The sequence below is a fragment of the Dendrobates tinctorius genome, unplaced genomic scaffold (genome assembly GCF_039654945.1).
Source record: "Dendrobates tinctorius isolate UK_male_01 unplaced genomic scaffold, ASM3965494v1 ptg000062l, whole genome shotgun sequence".
NCBI lineage: Eukaryota > Metazoa > Chordata > Amphibia > Anura > Dendrobatidae > Dendrobates > Dendrobates tinctorius.
Window position 1 is genome coordinate 33,247,114 of NW_027361730.1, and position 18,585 is coordinate 33,265,698.

Here is an 18,585-nt window from a genome sequence, read left to right on the forward strand (position 1 = left end):
ATTTTGTTTTTATCTTTGTTTTTGTTAATTTAAAACATGACATACCAAAAGGAGACACAAACTGCAGCTGAAAAAAAGCAATCAAAACGCATGTACAAAAAGTGCAAGTAACCTAATTTAGCTAATTGGTGTAGAGATGCTTCAGAAAACTAGTAACATCAAAAATGCACCAAATACTCATTGTTTAATCTCAGCCCTAAGAGGCAGAGGCAAAATACCAGACACCAAGACTGATTCATCAAGATGGATGTTTTGTATGCCAGTGTTAATAAAGAATGCACTTCTGCATGGGGCATGCACCCCTAAGGAACTTGGGGCATCGTTCAGCTGAATTTGTCAACATCATCCCTCCCTGCTAAACTCTGCTCACTTTTCAAAGTGGACAGAGCTGGAATTAAAAATTACAAAAGTCACAAAAAGTTTGCGACATTTCAAGCAGTGTTATGCTAGGAAATTAGCCAAAACTGCTTGATAAATTTCAGCCTAAGTGTGGTGGTGATCCTTGAAGAAAGTAGCCATGTGTTTTTTTGTTTTTTTTATCCTGGACTGTCCCTTTAAAGTCACCTAGATGTTCGATCTATGTTTCCGTTTCTTGACAGCAAGCATTGATCAGGACTGAATAGCATTATTATTATTATTGGACAGTGTCTCTGAAACTCCAGTCCTCAAGCCCTCCAACAGGTCATGATTTGAGGATATCTTATAGAGGGAACCTGTGGCCATTTCTGATGTCTTGTTAATAATTACATTTCATGTGCAACACCAAGGAAACCGTGAAAACATGACCATGTTTGGGGGACCGTGAGGACTGGAGTGGAGAAACGCTGGCGTAGAAGGAATGACGTGAGTATTTTGATTGCTCTTTGAACATTGGTATCAATGGAGATCCATGGGCTCCTTTTATTGGCTCACAGCACCATGGTTGCTGGTTTTCACATTTACTTTGCTGCTAAAATCTAATCCTGTGTTATCTTAAAAACAAAAATCTCACAAATGACGATAAATCACTAATCTGTGCATGAGCATCTTTACGTCTCGTCAAGCAGGCAGATGATGCCTGCTGACACACCGCCACAGCATTATTCATATCAATGGTTGTAAAGGGCATTCTTTTCTATATTTCTATGCCAGGAAACACGTCAGAGAGAAGGGATCGTCAGACTAAACCCTTTGCAGGAACCATTGCTATCTGAATTGCTGAGTGGCAAGTTTACCGTGCTGGTGAGAACTTCTTTTCAAAACTTATGATATATATAGTGAGGAAAAAAAGTATATAGTCAGCCACCAATTGTGCAAGTTCTCCCACTTAAAAAGATTAGAGAGGCCTGTAATTGTCATCATAGGTAGACCACAACTATGAGAGTCAAAATGAGAAAACAAATCCAGAAAATCACCTTGTCTGATTTGGCAAGATTTATTTTGCAATTTGTGGTGGAAAATAAGTATTTGGTCATTAACAAAAGTTCATCTCAATATTTTGTTATATATCCTTTGTTGGCAAAGACAGAGGTCAAACATTTTCTGTAAGTCTTCACAAGGTTGGCACACACTGTTGGTGGTATGTTGGCCCTTTCCTCCATGCAGATCTCCTCTAAAGCAGTGATGTTTTGGGCCTGTCACTGGGCAACATGGACTTTCAAATCCCTCTAAAGGTTTTCTATGGGGTTGAGATCTGGAGACTGGCTAGGCCACTCCAGGACCTTCATATGCTTCTTATGAAGTCACCTTTTGTTGCCCTGGCGGTGTGCTTGGGATCATTATCATGCTGAAAGACCCATCCATGTTTCATCTTCAATGCCCTTGCTGATGGAAGGAGGTTTGCACGATACACAGCACCATTCATTCTTTCATGTACACGGATCAGTTGTCCTGGTCCTTTTGCAGAGAAACAGCCCCAAAGCTTGATGTTGCTACCCCCATGCTTCACAGTAGGTGTGGTGTTTTTTGGATGCAACTCAACATTCTGACTCCATGATCACAGTTGATTTCATCACACCAAGCTGCTTGCCTATTCCAGATTCAGTCTTCCCAGCCTGGTGCAGGGCTAGAATTTTGTTTCTGGTGTCCTTCGACAACCCTTTGGTCTTCACCATAGTGGAGTATGGAGTGTGACTGTTTGAGGTTGTGGACAGGTGTCTTTTATACTGATAAGTTCAAACACGTGCCATTACTACTGGATTTGTTTTCTCATTTTGACTCTCATATTTGTGGCCTACCTATGATGTCAATTATAGATCTATTTCATCTTTATAAGTGGGAGAACCTGCACAATTGGTGTCTGGCTAAATATTTTTTGTTTCCCCACTGTACGTGCGAAAAAGTATTACAAAAGGTTAAGGTCTGTATTATGACATTTTTATCTTCTGTTGGCACCATTATCTCCCAATAGAGTGTGAGGGCACCTACTGGAGCCTCCATTGCCATCTTTACTGCTAAACTTCACCACCCAGCAAGAAAAAACAGTAGAGAGGTGCAGCACACAGTTCTCCAGGCTCTCTTCTACCTGCTGGATCGTACAGTGGAGAGGTGAGAAAAGTACGGTAACCATGATGTCAGCAGCTAGTACATTAGTTCTGCTCCAGACACATCAAAAACTGCGGATGTATGGAAGGCGAAAAATACAACTTTAGAGTACATGTTTTATGATATGAGTATATGTAGTCAGAGGCACTGCAGATCTGCAGGAGGCCTTCATTGCTGGGGCTCTTCAGTATGATTAATGGAGGTGGCCGACTCGAGAAGGACTTTGTGCCTTCTTAAAGAGGTATATTAGGTTAATGAATTAGATATCAAAAGAGACCAATTATGTGACCAAAATGGCCATGGTCACATAAGATACAGTACAAGAGAAGGGGAATTTTCAAAACCCAAATCACATCATGCTGGGATAAAAATCTGTACTTATTTCAGGTCATGCTATGGATAGTCAAGTCAGTATTTTCCTGTATTCTGCAAATTTCCCACAAATGCCATGGATATCAACCACTGTGTTGAAATTTGTAAAATTGCTAACACCCAAGGACTCTTTTTCAGGTTATTTTGCTTATAAAGCTTCATACATTTTCCATACAAATTAATGTTACGGAAGATGCATGAATTTATCGTACTAAAGAAAAAAATACGTAGACCATGCATTTCTTTCTCCTGTACTACAATATCTACAGTATATAGGACAGAAAAAATTATGGTAAGTGAACATTACAAATATAAAGAGCTTTTCTGGGCATAAAGCACCACTCCAGCAGGTTTTTTTTTTTAATTATCCCTTTGTAAGCGACCACGTATGTAAGTGTAATGCATGTAGTAACTTACACACAGGTAGCTGTTTTCACCCATTTCCAACCCCACTCTCTGACCTGTCAAATCACATAGTGCGAACCAGAGGTCACTTATTGCAATGCACGTGTCTGGGAATTCAGAGTATGGCTCTATAACCTTATTCTGAGTCCGAGAAGCATATATTAAGAATAATGACTTCCAGAATACACAGTGATCAGGCGGGTTTCAAAAGCAACCGCAGCGGGGCTTAAAACAGATGAAGACTCCGACCGGTGAGTATGTACCGTAACTTGCATACCTGATCTAGTAAAAAAAAAAATTGCTGGAGTGGCCCTTTAAATATTGATGGCCTGAATGAGACTTGGTTGTAATACAGGGCACTGCTGGCCATAATCGTGGATCGCTGTGCTGGTGAGCATCTCTTGGAAGCTATTCTCTGCAAAATATCCAGTGACATCTTGCATATTTTTTTTGCTAACTGTTTGTTATTCTGCAGCATTTTCTGCATGATTCTAAACCAAACAATCCTTTAACAAATCCTTTAGCGAACAAATGGGTTAATCTCCAGCTGATCAGTTCCATCTTCAGCCTGGTGGCCCACTGAAGCCCCACAACCTGCTGCCGGGAGGTTTCTGCCGCAGACAGTTGTCTTACAGCCAGACACAAACCAGTGAGGAGCAGCAGAACGTGACTCTGCTCCCGGGAAACAAAAACAAGATTTCTTCTTAGATTTTTCCTTTTTTATTGTAATGAGACAATATAGGAGCATAGTAAAGGAGGAGATTAACTAAGGAAGTGCTGGGATATTTGTTAATTTATTCATGCATTTTTAGTATTCAGTGTTCGCTTAATATGTTGTTAATATTTTAATGACAATGTCCTGTCTGCCATGAAATTATCTTTAACAGATCTAAATATGTAATTCTAATTAAAAAAAAAAAAAACACTAAGTGTGCATAAGTGTATTTCTACTACTATTTCTTTTGTCAAGACTAAATATATTTTTGTTGAAGCCTTGGAATTAAAGTGAACCTGACAAGCGGGTACATGCTGCCCGATCCGTGGGCAGCATGTATCAGGCACTGACTATATGATCTCAGCCAGGTATGTTTGACTCTGAAACGCTGCGGCATTTCAGAGAAGTTGCTGAGGACTGAGCAACACTGGAGACTAGTTGGATAGATGGCACCCTGGCGGCTTCTCCCTGCCCTGGATAGACAGTTCTCTGCCTACATACTGTACATGCATAAGGAGAGACCTGTCACTCCAGGGAGGGCAGCGGGGCATGGAGAATCTGCGGGAGACCCGCCTGTCTGACCAGTGTCTTGCGTGGCTTGGTCCCTGGCAGCTATTAAAGTATGGTTTTTTTCTAAACATAGTCAAACATACCTGGTTGAGATCATACAGCCAATGCCTGCTATATGCTACCCACGGATCGGGCGACACATATCAGCTGTCAGGCTCACTTTAAGGCAAGTGTATGGTGTACATAATAAAGTGAGAAAATTGATTTATGTAACTACCAATCTAAAGGAAACACTAATGTAAACTAATAAACATAGAGCTTTCCCACCACAACTTTCCACTGTAAAGCTATGTACACACAGAGGTATTTGACAAGTTTTTCAAGTGGAAAACACTTGTGGAAATGCTCATTTATTGGGTAGTTTTTGGAGGAGTTTGTCCCGGAAACATTCTTTGCAGCCTATTGATTGAACAGTGACTAGTTTTAAGAGGTTTACTTCAGTATTTCTTCCAAAAAGTGAAGTGCATTTTTTTTTTTTTTCAAACCAGGTGTTTTTCAAAACCTCTCCAGGAAATTAAAAAAAGCACCCAAAAGCTCCTCATATGAACAGCAAAGTGGACTGCACGTAGAAATAAATAGGAAGAGTTCTTTTTTTTTCCACATCGTTTTTAAGGAGTATATTGGTGAGGATTCACCCTAAAAAGCACAAAAAACTGTGTGAACATAGCCCAACAATATAGATTCTATACATGCGTTTTTTTAGGGACCATACTATCCTAAATCATTCAGACAAGGTGATTTGTTGACCGTTGTAGTTTCTGAACTCGGAAGGTTCTCCAAAGTTGAATTCCACCATTCTTTAGGCATATGATGATTTGATCATTTTGCGTCTGTTAACCCTTTTATCAAATCTTGAGTTATATAGTGCTGAGCAACAGACGTACAAAGTATTTTCTACAATCTTGGTGAGATGATAGTTGCCAAGTATACACCAATTTTACTTAAGTGTTTCCTTAATTTTGATGGTTAAAAGTGTAACATATTATCTTGCCAGCATTCAGATTGCCCTCTCCCCATTAGTACTCACAGTTTGGGGATCAGAGCAACTAGTCTTACATTGTCCGAGTGCTACACGTTTGTTCCGTTCTAGACTAGCATAATGCACTCTCGCTGCAGTGTCGACACACAGAGAAATGGCCTGGTCTTTATCTATGATATGGGGGGCAGTCAGTACAGCAACTTTGAGCTGGAATTAAGCAAGAAGATCTTGAGCCTGCTGAGGGTGAGTGTATTCTCCATTCATCCATTTGCCCTGCTATACATAACCATTATTCAGATTCTAGGCTGGGGCTTTCATTCATGCAAGTTTTCCATAAACAGTAATAGCGTTTGGCATCTGTAATATTAGCCATGTTTACTTTGGGTTACATTGTCTACGTACTCCCCATATATTAAACCCCTGAACTGGAAAAGTTGCAGTCATCACTAGCACAGCTCATCACCTATATTAAATGAAAACTATCATCAGAAGATGACCTATTGTTTCAAATCAGGTTTTTTTTATTAAATTTATTGAAAAAAAAATGCTAACAAATTTTGCAATTATCACACTGGCTACGGGGGAAATTTTAAACTCTAACTTCCTATTGTTTCAGGAAACAACACATGTACATAGCCACAGTGGTTAAATCCCAACGCTATCTTTTTTTTATTGAAGTGAGTAATGAACCTCTGCAAAGGCCATTATGAAAGGCAGGGAAGCAGGGTCAACAATGATGTGACCTATTGTGATTGGTGGATGATGTGTTATCAGCTGGGTATAGAGGTGTTACCTGTTATTATAATCCTGCCTCTGATGATAAAGAGCCTGGTAAAAACTCTTCCTGTAAAGATAGAAAGTATGAGTCTAAAAAAGTCTCAGTGGCCCAATGTGAGAATTGCAAGATTACGACTTTTGTTTCTTAATTTTTTAATTTTAGATAAATCATAATATGAAAAAAAAGTGCCAATTTACTGTATATACTCGTGTATAAGCCGAGATTTTCAGTCCATTTTTTGGGGCTAAAAGTCTCCTCTCTCAGCTTATACGCGAGTCATATACCGGGGGTGAGCGGGGGTGTCAGGGACCATACTCACCCCTCCTGGCACATCTCTGCAGCCCCTGCTTCTTCCTCGGTCGTCTTCTTCCTGCGTTCAGCGGTCACATGGTACCGCTCATTAAACTCATGAATATGCGCATATTTATGAGTTTAATAAGCGGTACCATGTGACCACTGAACGCAGGAAGCAGACGACCAAGGGAGAAGCAGGGGCTACAGAGAAGACCATGCGCCAGGAGGGGGTGAGTATGACGGGGGCAGAGCAATATTCACCTGTCCCCGTTCCATCGCCGTGCACCGCTGTGTCTCCGGGTCCTCCTGCTGTGACATTCAGGTCAGAGGGCGCAATGATGTAGCCAGTGTGTGCCCTCTGCTGAAAGTCACTGCAGAGACTCGGGAGAGACAGCGGTGGATGGCGATGGAACAGGGACCGGTAAATATCGCCGGTGCCGGGGGCTCAGGACACCGGCACCTGGCCCCCCAGCGACGGAGAAGTGAGTATGTCATTATTTTTTTTTTTTAATCGCAGCAGCAGCAAATAAGGGGTATTTATGGAGCAGCATTAACCCTTGAGCAGCAGCATATTATGGGGGGAAATATGGAGCATCTTATAGGGCAGCATTAACCCTTGTGCAGCAGCATATTATAGGGGGTAATTATGGAGTATCTTATGGGGCAGCATTAACCCTTGTGCAGCAGCATATGGGGGTATTTATGGAGCATCTTATGGGGCAGAATTAACCCTTGTGCAGCAGCATATGGGGGGTATTTATGGAGCATCTTACGGGGCAGCATTAACCTTTGTGCAGCAGCATATTATGGGGCTATTTATGGAGCAGCATTAACCCTTGTGCAGCAGCTTATGGGGGTATTTATGGAGCATCTTATGGGGCAGCATTAACCCTTGTGCAGCAGTATATGGGGGTATTTACGGAGCATTTTACGGGGCAGCATTAACCCTTGTGCAGCAGCATATTATGGGGGTAATTATGGAGTATCTTATGGGGCAGCATTAACCCTTGTGCAGCAGCATATGGGGGGTATTTATGGAGCATCTTATGGGGCAACATTAACCCTTGTGCAGCAGCATTTTGGGGGTATTTATGGAGCATCTTATGGGCAGCATTAACCCTTGTGCAGCAGCATTTGCGAGTCAATAAGTTTTCCCAGTTTTTTGTGGCAAAATCAGGGGGGGTCGGCTTATACACGAGTATATACGGTATTTTAAAAACAATGTTAGATTCTGATGATGGCTTCCCTTTAACCATTTTTATCCACTGACAAAAAGTCGACTTACAAAGTTCTAAATATAATCCTACTGTACTCCCCCTGCCAAAAGCACAGTGAAGAAGCTAACCGTTACCTGTATGTGAGCAGTATCTGTGTTCTTACGTCAGGGTGCATTTCCCGCTCGTCTAAAGAAAGTCCTGATCGTTTCTCCTCCAGTCTGGTTCAGAGTTCCATACTCTATCATCAGTCTACTTCTTAAGGAAAAGTTAAGAGAGAGGGTAAGTCCGAATTTCTACTACATTGTCACCTACTCCCGTACATTATAAAAGGGAACCTGCCAGATGATTCACGCTGCCCAAACCATGAGGAAACCCTAATTTACCAACATTTCACAGTATAATTCTATAATTTAGTAACTTTCCAAATATTTTTCTTTATGGTCTTTGTTCCAATTTTTAGATATTTTTGGAAATAAGTGCTTGAACTAAAAGCGTTAATGTGTTCCATATGTTTAATATCCATCCTTTAGGTGCACATGGTGAGCATGAGTGAACTTCTTGAGCACTTGCCTGCACAGTGCCTTCCTGAATCTCTAGGTGGTTTACTACCATGGGATCCTGGTTCGTGGAACTGCCTTCTTCTCCCTGCCCGTGCCGGAAAACCAGATCCTCTAGATGAGGTGGTACTGGTACTGGCAGAAGGGCAAAGAGGGAGTGTACATAAACCAGTGTTGGGAAGCATGACCTTGTCTCAGCTGAAGGAACATACCAACTCATTGGGAAGGAGCGGAATCTACGACGAATATGAAGCGATAAGGAATGAACAACCAGAGGGCACTTTCTTAGCTTCACTGTAAGTGTTGAGGATAGGGTCCAATATGTACAAGAGCAATCAAAATTATTCAACCACCATTGCAAATTAGGTTTATTAGCAACATTTACAAACTTTCTGCTATTTTAAATAAATCAATGAAAAAAGAACAATGAAAATAGCTCAACGTAACTACCGTATACACTCGTGTATAAGCCGAGATTTTCAGCCCATTTTTTGGGGCTGAAAGTCCACCTCTCGGCTTATACAAGAGTCATATACCTGAGGGAGCGGGGGTGTCAGAGATCATACTGACCCCCCCATGGTGCGGTCTCTGGAGCAGCATATGGGGGAATATTCTATGGAGCAACTATAGGGGCATATTCTATGGGGCAGCATATGGGGGCATATTCTATGGAGCAGCATATGGGGGCATATTCTATGGGGTAGCATATGGGGAATATTCTATGGGGTAGCATATGGGACAGCATATGGAGGCATAGTCTATGGGGCAGCATATGGAGGCATAGTCTATGGAGCAGCATATGGAGGCATAGTCTATGGAGCAGCATATGGGGGCATAGTCTATGGAGCAGCATATGGGGGCATAATCTATGGAGCAGCATATGGGGGCATAATCTATGGAGCAGCATATGGGGGCATAATCTATGGAGCAGCATATGGGGGCATAATCTATGGAGCAGCATATGGGGGCATAATCTATGGAGCAGCATATGGGGGCATAATCTATGGAGCAGCATATGGGGGCATAATCTATGGAGCAGCATATGGGGGCATAATCTATGGAGCAGCATATGGGGACATAATCTATGGAGCAGCATATGGGGGCATAATCTATGGAGCAGCATATGGGGGCATAATCTATGGAGCAGCATATGGGGGCATAATCTATGGAGCAGCATATGGGGGCATATTCTATGGGGTAGCATATGTGGGCATATTCTATGAAGCAGCATATGGGGCATAATCTATGGAGCATTTTATGGGGGCGTAATGTATGGAGCATCTTATTGGAGCGTAATGTATGGAGCATCTTATTGGAGCATAATCTATGAAGCATCTTATGGGGGAATAATCTATGGAGCATCTTATGGGGCATATTATTCTATGGAGCATCTTATGGGGGCATTATTAACCTTTGTGCAGCATTATATGGGGTGTATTTTGTATGGAGCATCTTATGGGGCCCATCATGAACTGTATGGAGCATTATATGGGGCTCCTGATTCAATATGGATATTCAAAAACATTTAACCTACGGATGTCTCAATTAATTTTACTTTTATTGGTATCTATTTTTATTTTTGAAATTTACCAGTAGCTGCTACATTTTCCACCCTAGGCTTATACGCGAGTCAATAAGTTTTCCCAGTTTTTTGTGGCAAAATTAGGGGGTCAGCTTATACTCGGGTCGGCTTATACACGAGTATATTCAGGAATATACCGTAAGTGATTTCTACAATTTATTCCCAAACTGCCACATTTAATGACTACTTCTATCGCAGAATGATTCAACAATTATATTTAGTCAATTTGATTGCAACTGTATACAAACTAGTCAAACATTTTTATGAAAACTATTCTACATAAGTGAAAATAGTTGTTACATTTCTCTAGAGTGATTTTCATATAACATCTCTCACTGTTCTGTTTTTTTTTTTGTTTTTTTTTAGGGCTGTTGTGAACCGTGATCGAAATCGTTACGGTGACGTTCCATGTCTAGACCAAACAAGAGTCAAATTAAAACGTGTCAACTGGCATGATGTAATTATCATTTTATAATTATTGTTATTATTATTAGGCTACAGATGATTGGGGACTAATATACAATAAATAACATTGCACCAAATGTTCTTCTTATGTATTTTGTAATATTGTAGTGTTTGCTGATGTTGGATAATTTTAATTATAAAAATTGAAATTCGTGATGAAGGGTAAATTATACATTCTATATAATGGCATGTAATAAGCATCATGAATAACTATTGCGTATAGTGGTGCCCTATAAAAGGGTTGTATTATATGTATTGTCTAAAATGAACAATATAGTTAATTGCTAATATATACAGAGTGTCTGTCTATACAGAGTGTCTTATGAAGAGTAAGGAGAATAACAATATACTGAGGCTAAACCAAAAATTATATGAGCGATACTATAATACTTTATCTTTTAGCGCTCGGACTATATAAATGCCAGTTTTATGGATGGATACTTACAGAAGAATATGTACATTGGAACCCAAGGTACTGAATAAAGTATTTAAGTTTTTGGATGGTAGTAGGTTGCAGTGATATGTGACACTGTTTTAGAAATGGTATGTTTATACCTCCAATCTCAAAGTCGTAATCTCCATGAGATAAAAATGGTGCCCACTAACGTAACTGCTTACATATTTGGAGCTGCCAAGCTCTGACTATTAGAGAGGGTCAGATAAAAATGCATTGGTATACCCCATTTAGTAATTAAATGGTAGCTTGTTGTACAGTGCTGGGATGTCTGATGACTGTTCTTTGGTATGAATGTAAAATAATGGGAGTTGTAGTACTTACAGTGCCTTGCGAAAGTATTCGGCCCCCTGGAACTTTGCAACCTTTTCCCACATATCATGCTTCAAACATAAAGATACCAAATGTAAATTTTTGGTGAAGAATCAACAAGTGGAACACAATTGTGAAGTTGAACGATATTTATTGGTTATTTTAAATTTTTGTGGAAATTAAAAAACTGAAAAGTGGGGCGTGCAATATTATTCGCCCCCTTTACTTTCAGTGCAGAAAACTCACTCCAGAAGTTCATTGTGGATCTCTGAATGATCCAACATTGTCCTAAATGACTAATGATGATAAATGTAATCCACCTGTGTGTAATCAAGTCTCTGTATAAATGCACCTGCTCTGTGATAGTCTCAGGGTTCTGTTTGATGCACAGAGAGCATCATGAAGACCAAGGAACACAACAGGCAGGTCCGTGATACTGTTGTGGAGAAGTTTAAAGCCGGATTCGGATACAAAATGATTTCCAAAACTTTAAACATCCCAAGGAGCACTGTACAGGCGAACATATTGAAATGGAAGGAGTATCATACCACTGTAAATCTACCAAGACCCGGCCGTCCCTCTAAACTTTCATCTCAAACGAGGAGAATACTGATCAGAGATGCAGCCAAGAGGCCCATGATCACTCTGGATGAACTGCAGAGATCTACAGCTGAGGAGGGTCAGTCTGTCCATAGGACAACAATCAGTCGTACACTGCACAAATCTGGCCTTTATGGAAGAGTGGCAAGAAGAAAGCCATTTCTCAAAGATATCCATAAAAAGTGTTGTTTAAAGTTTGCAACAAGCCACCTGGGGGAGACACCAAAACATGTGGAAGAAGGTGCTCTGGTCAGTTGAAACCAAAATCAAACTTTTCTCCTACGCCTCATTAGGGGACACAGAAACAGTGGGTGTTATGCTGCTGCCACTAGGAGGACACTATGTAAACCAGAAAAAAAGTTAGCTCCTCCCCTGCAGTATACACCCTCTCGCTGGCTGGGATTTCTCCAGTTCTTTGCTTAGTGTCTGTAGGTGGCACTTAGGTCTGGTTTCAGACCCCACCGTTTTTATTTTATTTTTGAATTTTCTGTAAATTTTTATTTTTTAATTAACGGAGTGAAGGGGGCGACAGTTCCTTTCTACAGCCCGCTCTCCCCCGAACCAACAACAGGCAAGCACGTGGAGTAACCCATCACGTACACTTTCCTGCGACGAATGGGGCCGATTCCTCTGACGATGGTCCCCTTATGGTCGGTACTCCACGGATACGAGGGCTAGCGCAAAAGGAACGAAGCACAGGAGTGCATGGAGAAGGACTTGAGCAGCGCTTTCCGATGCCCTGAATCAGCCGCACAGCTCTCCATCCCCCTACCACAGGGTAGATCGATTGAGCAGTACCCCTTTAAGACCTCCTCCAGCTCTGCTGCATCGCCCGGAGGATGAGACCCTGCAGCTGGAAGAACACGGAGTGTGACCTGCCTGAGCTCAGGAGTGGAGGTATGGGGTCGGGTCCTTACCCCCGGGAGAAGTGCTGACTTGGCGTCAGCTGCGGTGCATCGGCGCCCCATCGTGGCCCCTCCCCGCTCTCGGCGCTCGGGTAGGCCAGAAATTTAGCCCCCGGCTTTTCCAGCCTACTAGGCCGCAATTTGAATGGTGCCGCCCACTATCGCTGCCCCCTCCCCGCCCCCATCGCCTACCACGGGTAGGCCAAAAATTTAGTCCCCGGCTTTTCAGGCATGCTAGGCCGCAATTTGACTAGCGCCGCCCGCGCTAATGTTGCCCCCCCCTTCTCTTGGCGCCTCTCATCTCTTACGAGACATGCAGTTCTAATCTCGGGGGCCATGTCCTTTTCCATCAGCGGCCGTTAACCCCTTCAGGAGTGCTAGGCCTGCTCTGGACAGCCGGATACCGGGTGACACCATAGGACCACCGCTATTCCTCCCGGGGGACACAGCACAGGACCGTGGGTAAGCTGCATCTGCCCTCAGATTAAAGCTTAACCCCCTTCCCGGCACATCCTCTGCAGCTGCAGACAGACTCTGCCGTTAACCCTTTTAGGAGCGCTATGCCTCAATCTAAGGAGGCTAAACAGGCGGTTAATAAGCACACTGCGTTTTTATACCGTGTGCACCATTTGCAAGTCTGCCTTACCCAGTGGACAGACTAATCCGTTATACACGGACTGTGACCCGGCCTGCTCCCCGACCTGTGCTCCAACGCCCCTCGCCGCGCTGCTGACGGGCCACCTGCGCTTAGTACCCCTGAGGGGGCCGCGTCCCTCTCACGGTCGGTGAATTATCTGACCCAGGCTATATTCTCCCTCCGGGAGGACTCTTTTTAAGTCAGAACCACCAGCAAGGACCATCCTCGTTCAAGGGATGGTCAGGTCTCTGGAAAGCTGACCCATGACACGTCCCCTAGTCACGTTCACGCCTCAGCATCGGCGCCTCCTGTCTCTCGCTCGCCTTTTTCTGAGGTTCACAGCGAGCACGACTCTGAATTCGAATCTGGCTCGTCAGCCCCTCAGAATCCCCCATCTGATCAGGAGTCGCTTGATTCTCTTATAGAATCAGTCAACAGGATTCTGAAGTCGGATGAGGAAAATATTCCCGCTTCAGCACACGCTATCTCATTAAGAAAACCAAGCGTGTGGGTATGTTTACCAGCCGTCCAGAAACATGGGAACCGGCCACATAAATGGTTCTCAGGGCAACAGTCTACTCAGGCTAAATACCCTATTGATACAGACCTAATGAAGGATTGGTTACAGTCCCCTCCGGTGGACCCTCCTGTATCGCGTCTTGCTTCTAAAACGCTCCTATGTGTTTCTGAGGGTTCCTTAGTCAGAAACTCCTCCGATCGTCAAATTGACTATCTTGCCTTCTTTCGCGGCAATTTGGGTCTCTAAGGCAATGGCCGCTTGGGCAGAAGTCTTAATTACTTCCCTCCAGGGCACCATTCTTCCTCCGGAGGCAACCACTGTTGCCAGGCAGATAATTAACGTAGCGGACTTTGTAGTAGATGCTTCTGGTGATGCCGCCAACTGCGCGGCTCAAACTGCCGCTAATGCGACCTCCATTACAAGAGCCCTATGGCTCTGTGCCTGGCGGGCGGATGCCACATCTAAAAGAGCATTGTCTTCTCTCCCCTTTCATACGGGTCGTCCTTTTGGGGAGAAACTGGACTAGCTCTTTTCTGATACTGCCGGAGGGAAAAGTAAATTCCTTCCTCAACACAAGGGCTGTTCGGCCGTTTTGCAACCAACAGCCGACACATCTTCGATCTTCTCACAACAATTTCGGTTGGTCCTCCTCTACTTTCTCTTCCAGATCAGGTCGGTCCCCGCGGGGAGACAGTCTCCCAGGTCTCATACAGACCTAACCGCTCTGGGAAACCCAGGTCTAGGGCTTCTGGATCTAGGGGAGCCAGATCTCATAGATCTACCCAATGACTTGTTGCGGTTTCCGGCAGGCACTGACAAAGTTGGCGGACGCCTACTTTCCTTCAGCCACACTTGCCTCACAGTTGCCCACGACAAGTGGGTCAGGTAGTTGGTGTCCTCCGGATACAAGATAGAAGTTTCTCCCCTCCAACTCGGTTATTCCTTTCCTATCCCACAATGAAAAGACAAGAGCCTTCCTTTGGGCTGTTCAGGCTCTGATAAGGGATGGAGTCATCATTCCGGGCCCTCATCACGAGAGGTTCATGGGTTTTTATTCAAACCTTTTTCCGACTAGGGCAAAAAAGTCGGAGTTTCGTCCGAAACCCGACCCCCCCCCAATGCAAGTCAATGGGGAATAAAAGTCGGCATTGAGTGGATGAATGTCATCCGCTCAATGCCGACTTTTATTTTCCATTGACTTGCATTGGGGTCGGGTTTCGGACGAAACTCCAAATTTTTTTGCCCTAGTCGGACCAGTTTCATCTGAAACAAATTTTGTTTCATGAAACCCAATCCGACCAAAGTCGCTCAACTCTATTAGTCGTGCCAGATTGGCCGCACCGAGCATGGTATATAGAACTAATACAACTGGTCACCGACGTCTCCTTGCGTCTTCCAGATCGCATGGATCTCCTTTCGCAGGGCCCGACTTTCCACCAGAACTCCGAGGTCCTGTCTTTGACTTTGTGGCCGTTGAATCCCGGTCTTTACCACAGGCTCAGTTCTCTCACGACGTGATTTCCACCACGAGTAGTGCTAGGAAGCTTGTGTCCATGCGCATCTATCACCGCACCTGGCAAAACCTTCTTTTCGCGGTGCAAGGATCATGGTCGATCACCTCTGGTGTTTTTTTTCATTCCGGCCATATTGGAATTCCTTCAATCTGAATTAAAATCAAGCTTCACGCTTAGCTCGCTCAAGGGCCAAAGTTCGGCTTTGTCAGTACTTTTCCAACGCATAATTGCCACCAAACTTCAGGTCAAGTCGCTCGTTCTGGGAGTTTCCCATGTGGCGCCTCCTTATAGAAGGCCATTGGAAGCATGGTGTCACGTGGACCCGTCCTGTGTGACTCGACCCGCAGGCCGGTAACTAAAACAACAAGACAAGGCACGTGTAACTGTCCTGTGTAATGCGGCCCGCAGGCCGGTAACTGAAACAGCAAGATACGGGGAAAGGGGCAACAGTTACAACGGTGGGCACTGCGATAGGGATCGGGGACGTGGAGACCTCCTGCACTCCCCTTAGTCAGTGTCCCTCCACTCCTAACGATCCCTAGGCCAGTTCCGCACCGGGCGCCGATCAGGATACCTGTCACCCTAGCACACCCTACACCTATCCCTTGCTAGGGAGCTTGGTCGTGCAGGCACTGGCCCCACCGCTGTACTAATACACACCAGGGAAAAATACAAACAGGGGAAACACAAAAAGACTTATCTTGATCTGCTGCAGCACCAGGCAGCAGAGTGCATCACCGGATTAACTTTTCGCAGTGGCTCGACACCTCAGAGCCAGCTGCCACCTTCACCATCTCACTCTGCTGCGGACACCGGGCAGCCAGAGTTCAACACCAGTTTCAGCAGTGGCTCCAACCTTCAAGCCAGCTGCTAACTTCACCAGGTTTCTGCAGTGGCTTCACACCTCACCCAACTGCTCCCTTCACCGTGGTTCGAATCCCAAAAAGACGCTATCACCAACACCTGCTCATAGACCATGTGACCCTATATAGGAAAAGGGAATGGTCAAATGATCAGGGGCTAAAGGCTGCTATAATCCCAGTGACCACCAGGGGCAAAACTAGAACTGAAACCACCAGCATGCAATGACCCTAATGGCCACCGGGGGCAAAACTAGAACTGAAACCACCACAGTGCAAGAAAAAAGAAAAGGTTACTAGTGCATTTTATCTGTCATGATCCAGCATGGATCATGACACATGGGACCTTAACCTGGTTCTTGGGGCCTTACAGGAGGCTCCTTTTGAACCGCTGCAGGACGTGTCACTGTCCGTCCTCTCTTGGAAGGTGGCCTTCTACTGGCAATTACGTCAATCAAACGAGTTTCGGAATTGGCAGCCCTGTCCTGCCGTTCTCCGTTCCTGAATTTTCATCAGGAAAAGGTAGTTCTCAGGACGTCCCCGTCCTTCCTGCCCAAGGTCAACTCCTCTTTCCATCTCGATGAGGAAATTGTTTTGCCTTCCTTTTTGTCTGGCGCCAGTCCATCACAATCAGAAAGCCCTCCACACCCTGGATGTGGTTAGGGCGATGAAATGGTATATCTTGTGGACAGCTCCCTTCCATAAGTCAGATGCCCTGTTCATGTCTCCAGAGGGGCATAGGAAAGGGTCTAGCCGCGTCAAAACCACGCTAGCCAAGTGGAATCGCTTGGCGATTCATGAATCATGAGGCGCACTCTACCCAGTCAGTGGGCGCCTCTTCGGCCATTCGGCACCAGGCCTCGACAGAACAGGCCTGCAAGGCTGCAACTTGGTCCAGTCTGCATACTTTTTACAAAACATTACCAAATTCATTCTCAGGCCTCTGCGGATGCAGCTCTCGGCAGACGCAGCCGGCAATCGGCAGTACGTCAGTGGTACATGGGGTATTAGCAGATGTATGCTCCCCACCCAGGGACTGCTTTATGACGTCCCACTGTCTGTGTCCCCCAATGAGGCATAGGAGAAATAGGGATTTTTGTGTACTCACCATAAAATCCTTTTCTCCAAGCCAATCATTGGGGGACACAGCACCCACCCTGTTTAGCCTATTGGCTCACTGTAGCATTCTTAGGCTTTGACTTAGTTATGGTTATTGTTGACTGTTTATGCTCCTACTGCTTTTTTCACCGAACTGGAGAAATCCCAGCCAGCGAGAGGGTGTATACTGCAGGGGAGGAGCTAACTTTTTTTTCTGATTTACTTAGTGTCCTCCTAGTGGCAGTAGCATAACACCCACCGTCTCTGTGTCCCCCAATGATTGGCTCGGAGAAAAGGATTTTACGGTGAGTACACAAAAATCCCTATTTTGGCAACAATGCCAAATGATATGTTTGGCGTAAAGGCAACACAGCTCATCACCCTGAATACACCATCCCCACTGTCAAACATGGTGGTGGCAACATCATAGATTAGGCCTGCTTTTCTTCAGCAGGGACAGGGAAGATGGTTAAAACTGATGGGAAGATGGATGGCGCCAAATACAGGACCATTCTTGAAGAAACCTGTTGGAGTTTGCAAAAGACCTGAGACTGGGACGGAGATTTGTCTTCCAACAAGACAATGATCCCAAACATAAATCCAAATCTACAATGGAATGGTTCACAAATAAACGTATCCAGGTGTTAGAATGGCCAAGTCAAAGTCCAGACCTGAATCCAATCGAGAATCTGTGGAAAGAGCAGAAAACTGCTATTCACAAACGATCTCCATCAAACCTCACTGAGCTCGAGCTGTTTGCCAAGGAAGCATGGGCAAGAATTTCAGTCTCTCGATGTACAAAACTGATAGAGACATACCCCAAGCGACTTGCAGCTGTAATTGCAGCAAAAGGTGGCGCAGCAAAGTATCAAGTTAAAGGGCCGAATAATATTGCACGCCCCATTTACTCTGTCGCCTCATTGGGGGACACAGGACCATGGGTGTTATGCTGCTGTCCACTAGGAGGCGACACTATGCATAATCTGAAAAAGATTAACTATGGCTCCTCCTCTGCAGTATACACCCCTGGACGGCGTCGGCCTTCTCCAGTTTTTGCTTAGTGTCGCATAGGAGGCACACCTAAGATTTTTTCCTTTTTTTTCACTCCGTTTTTTCGATGGGATTACAGATGAAGAAAAGTGGGTCTCTTGTGAGACTCCCGGCATGGCTCCTTCCTCGGTCCCCTATTATGGGGTGCCCGGTTGAAGTCGAGATGGCTATTCCCCAT

The 18,585-nt window shown here is 44.5% G+C and overlaps 1 protein-coding gene across 4 annotated transcripts in view; it reads left to right on the forward strand.

Moving 5' to 3' along the window:
* Nucleotides 1-18,585, forward strand: part of SNUPN (snurportin 1) — a 68,215-nt gene that overhangs the window by 41,760 nt on the left and 7,870 nt on the right. For all 4 annotated transcript variants that reach the window (XM_073579492.1, XM_073579493.1, XM_073579491.1 and 1 more), the window contains 7 exons: nt 1,132-1,221; nt 2,390-2,526; nt 5,702-5,807; nt 8,022-8,132; nt 8,384-8,706; nt 10,359-10,449; nt 10,860-10,929. In XM_073579492.1, coding sequence (XP_073435593.1) covers nt 1,132-1,221; nt 2,390-2,526; nt 5,702-5,807; nt 8,022-8,132; nt 8,384-8,706; nt 10,359-10,449; nt 10,860-10,929 — 928 coding nt within the window. The remainder of the gene's footprint in view (nt 1-1,131; nt 1,222-2,389; nt 2,527-5,701; nt 5,808-8,021; nt 8,133-8,383; nt 8,707-10,358; nt 10,450-10,859; nt 10,930-18,585) is intronic.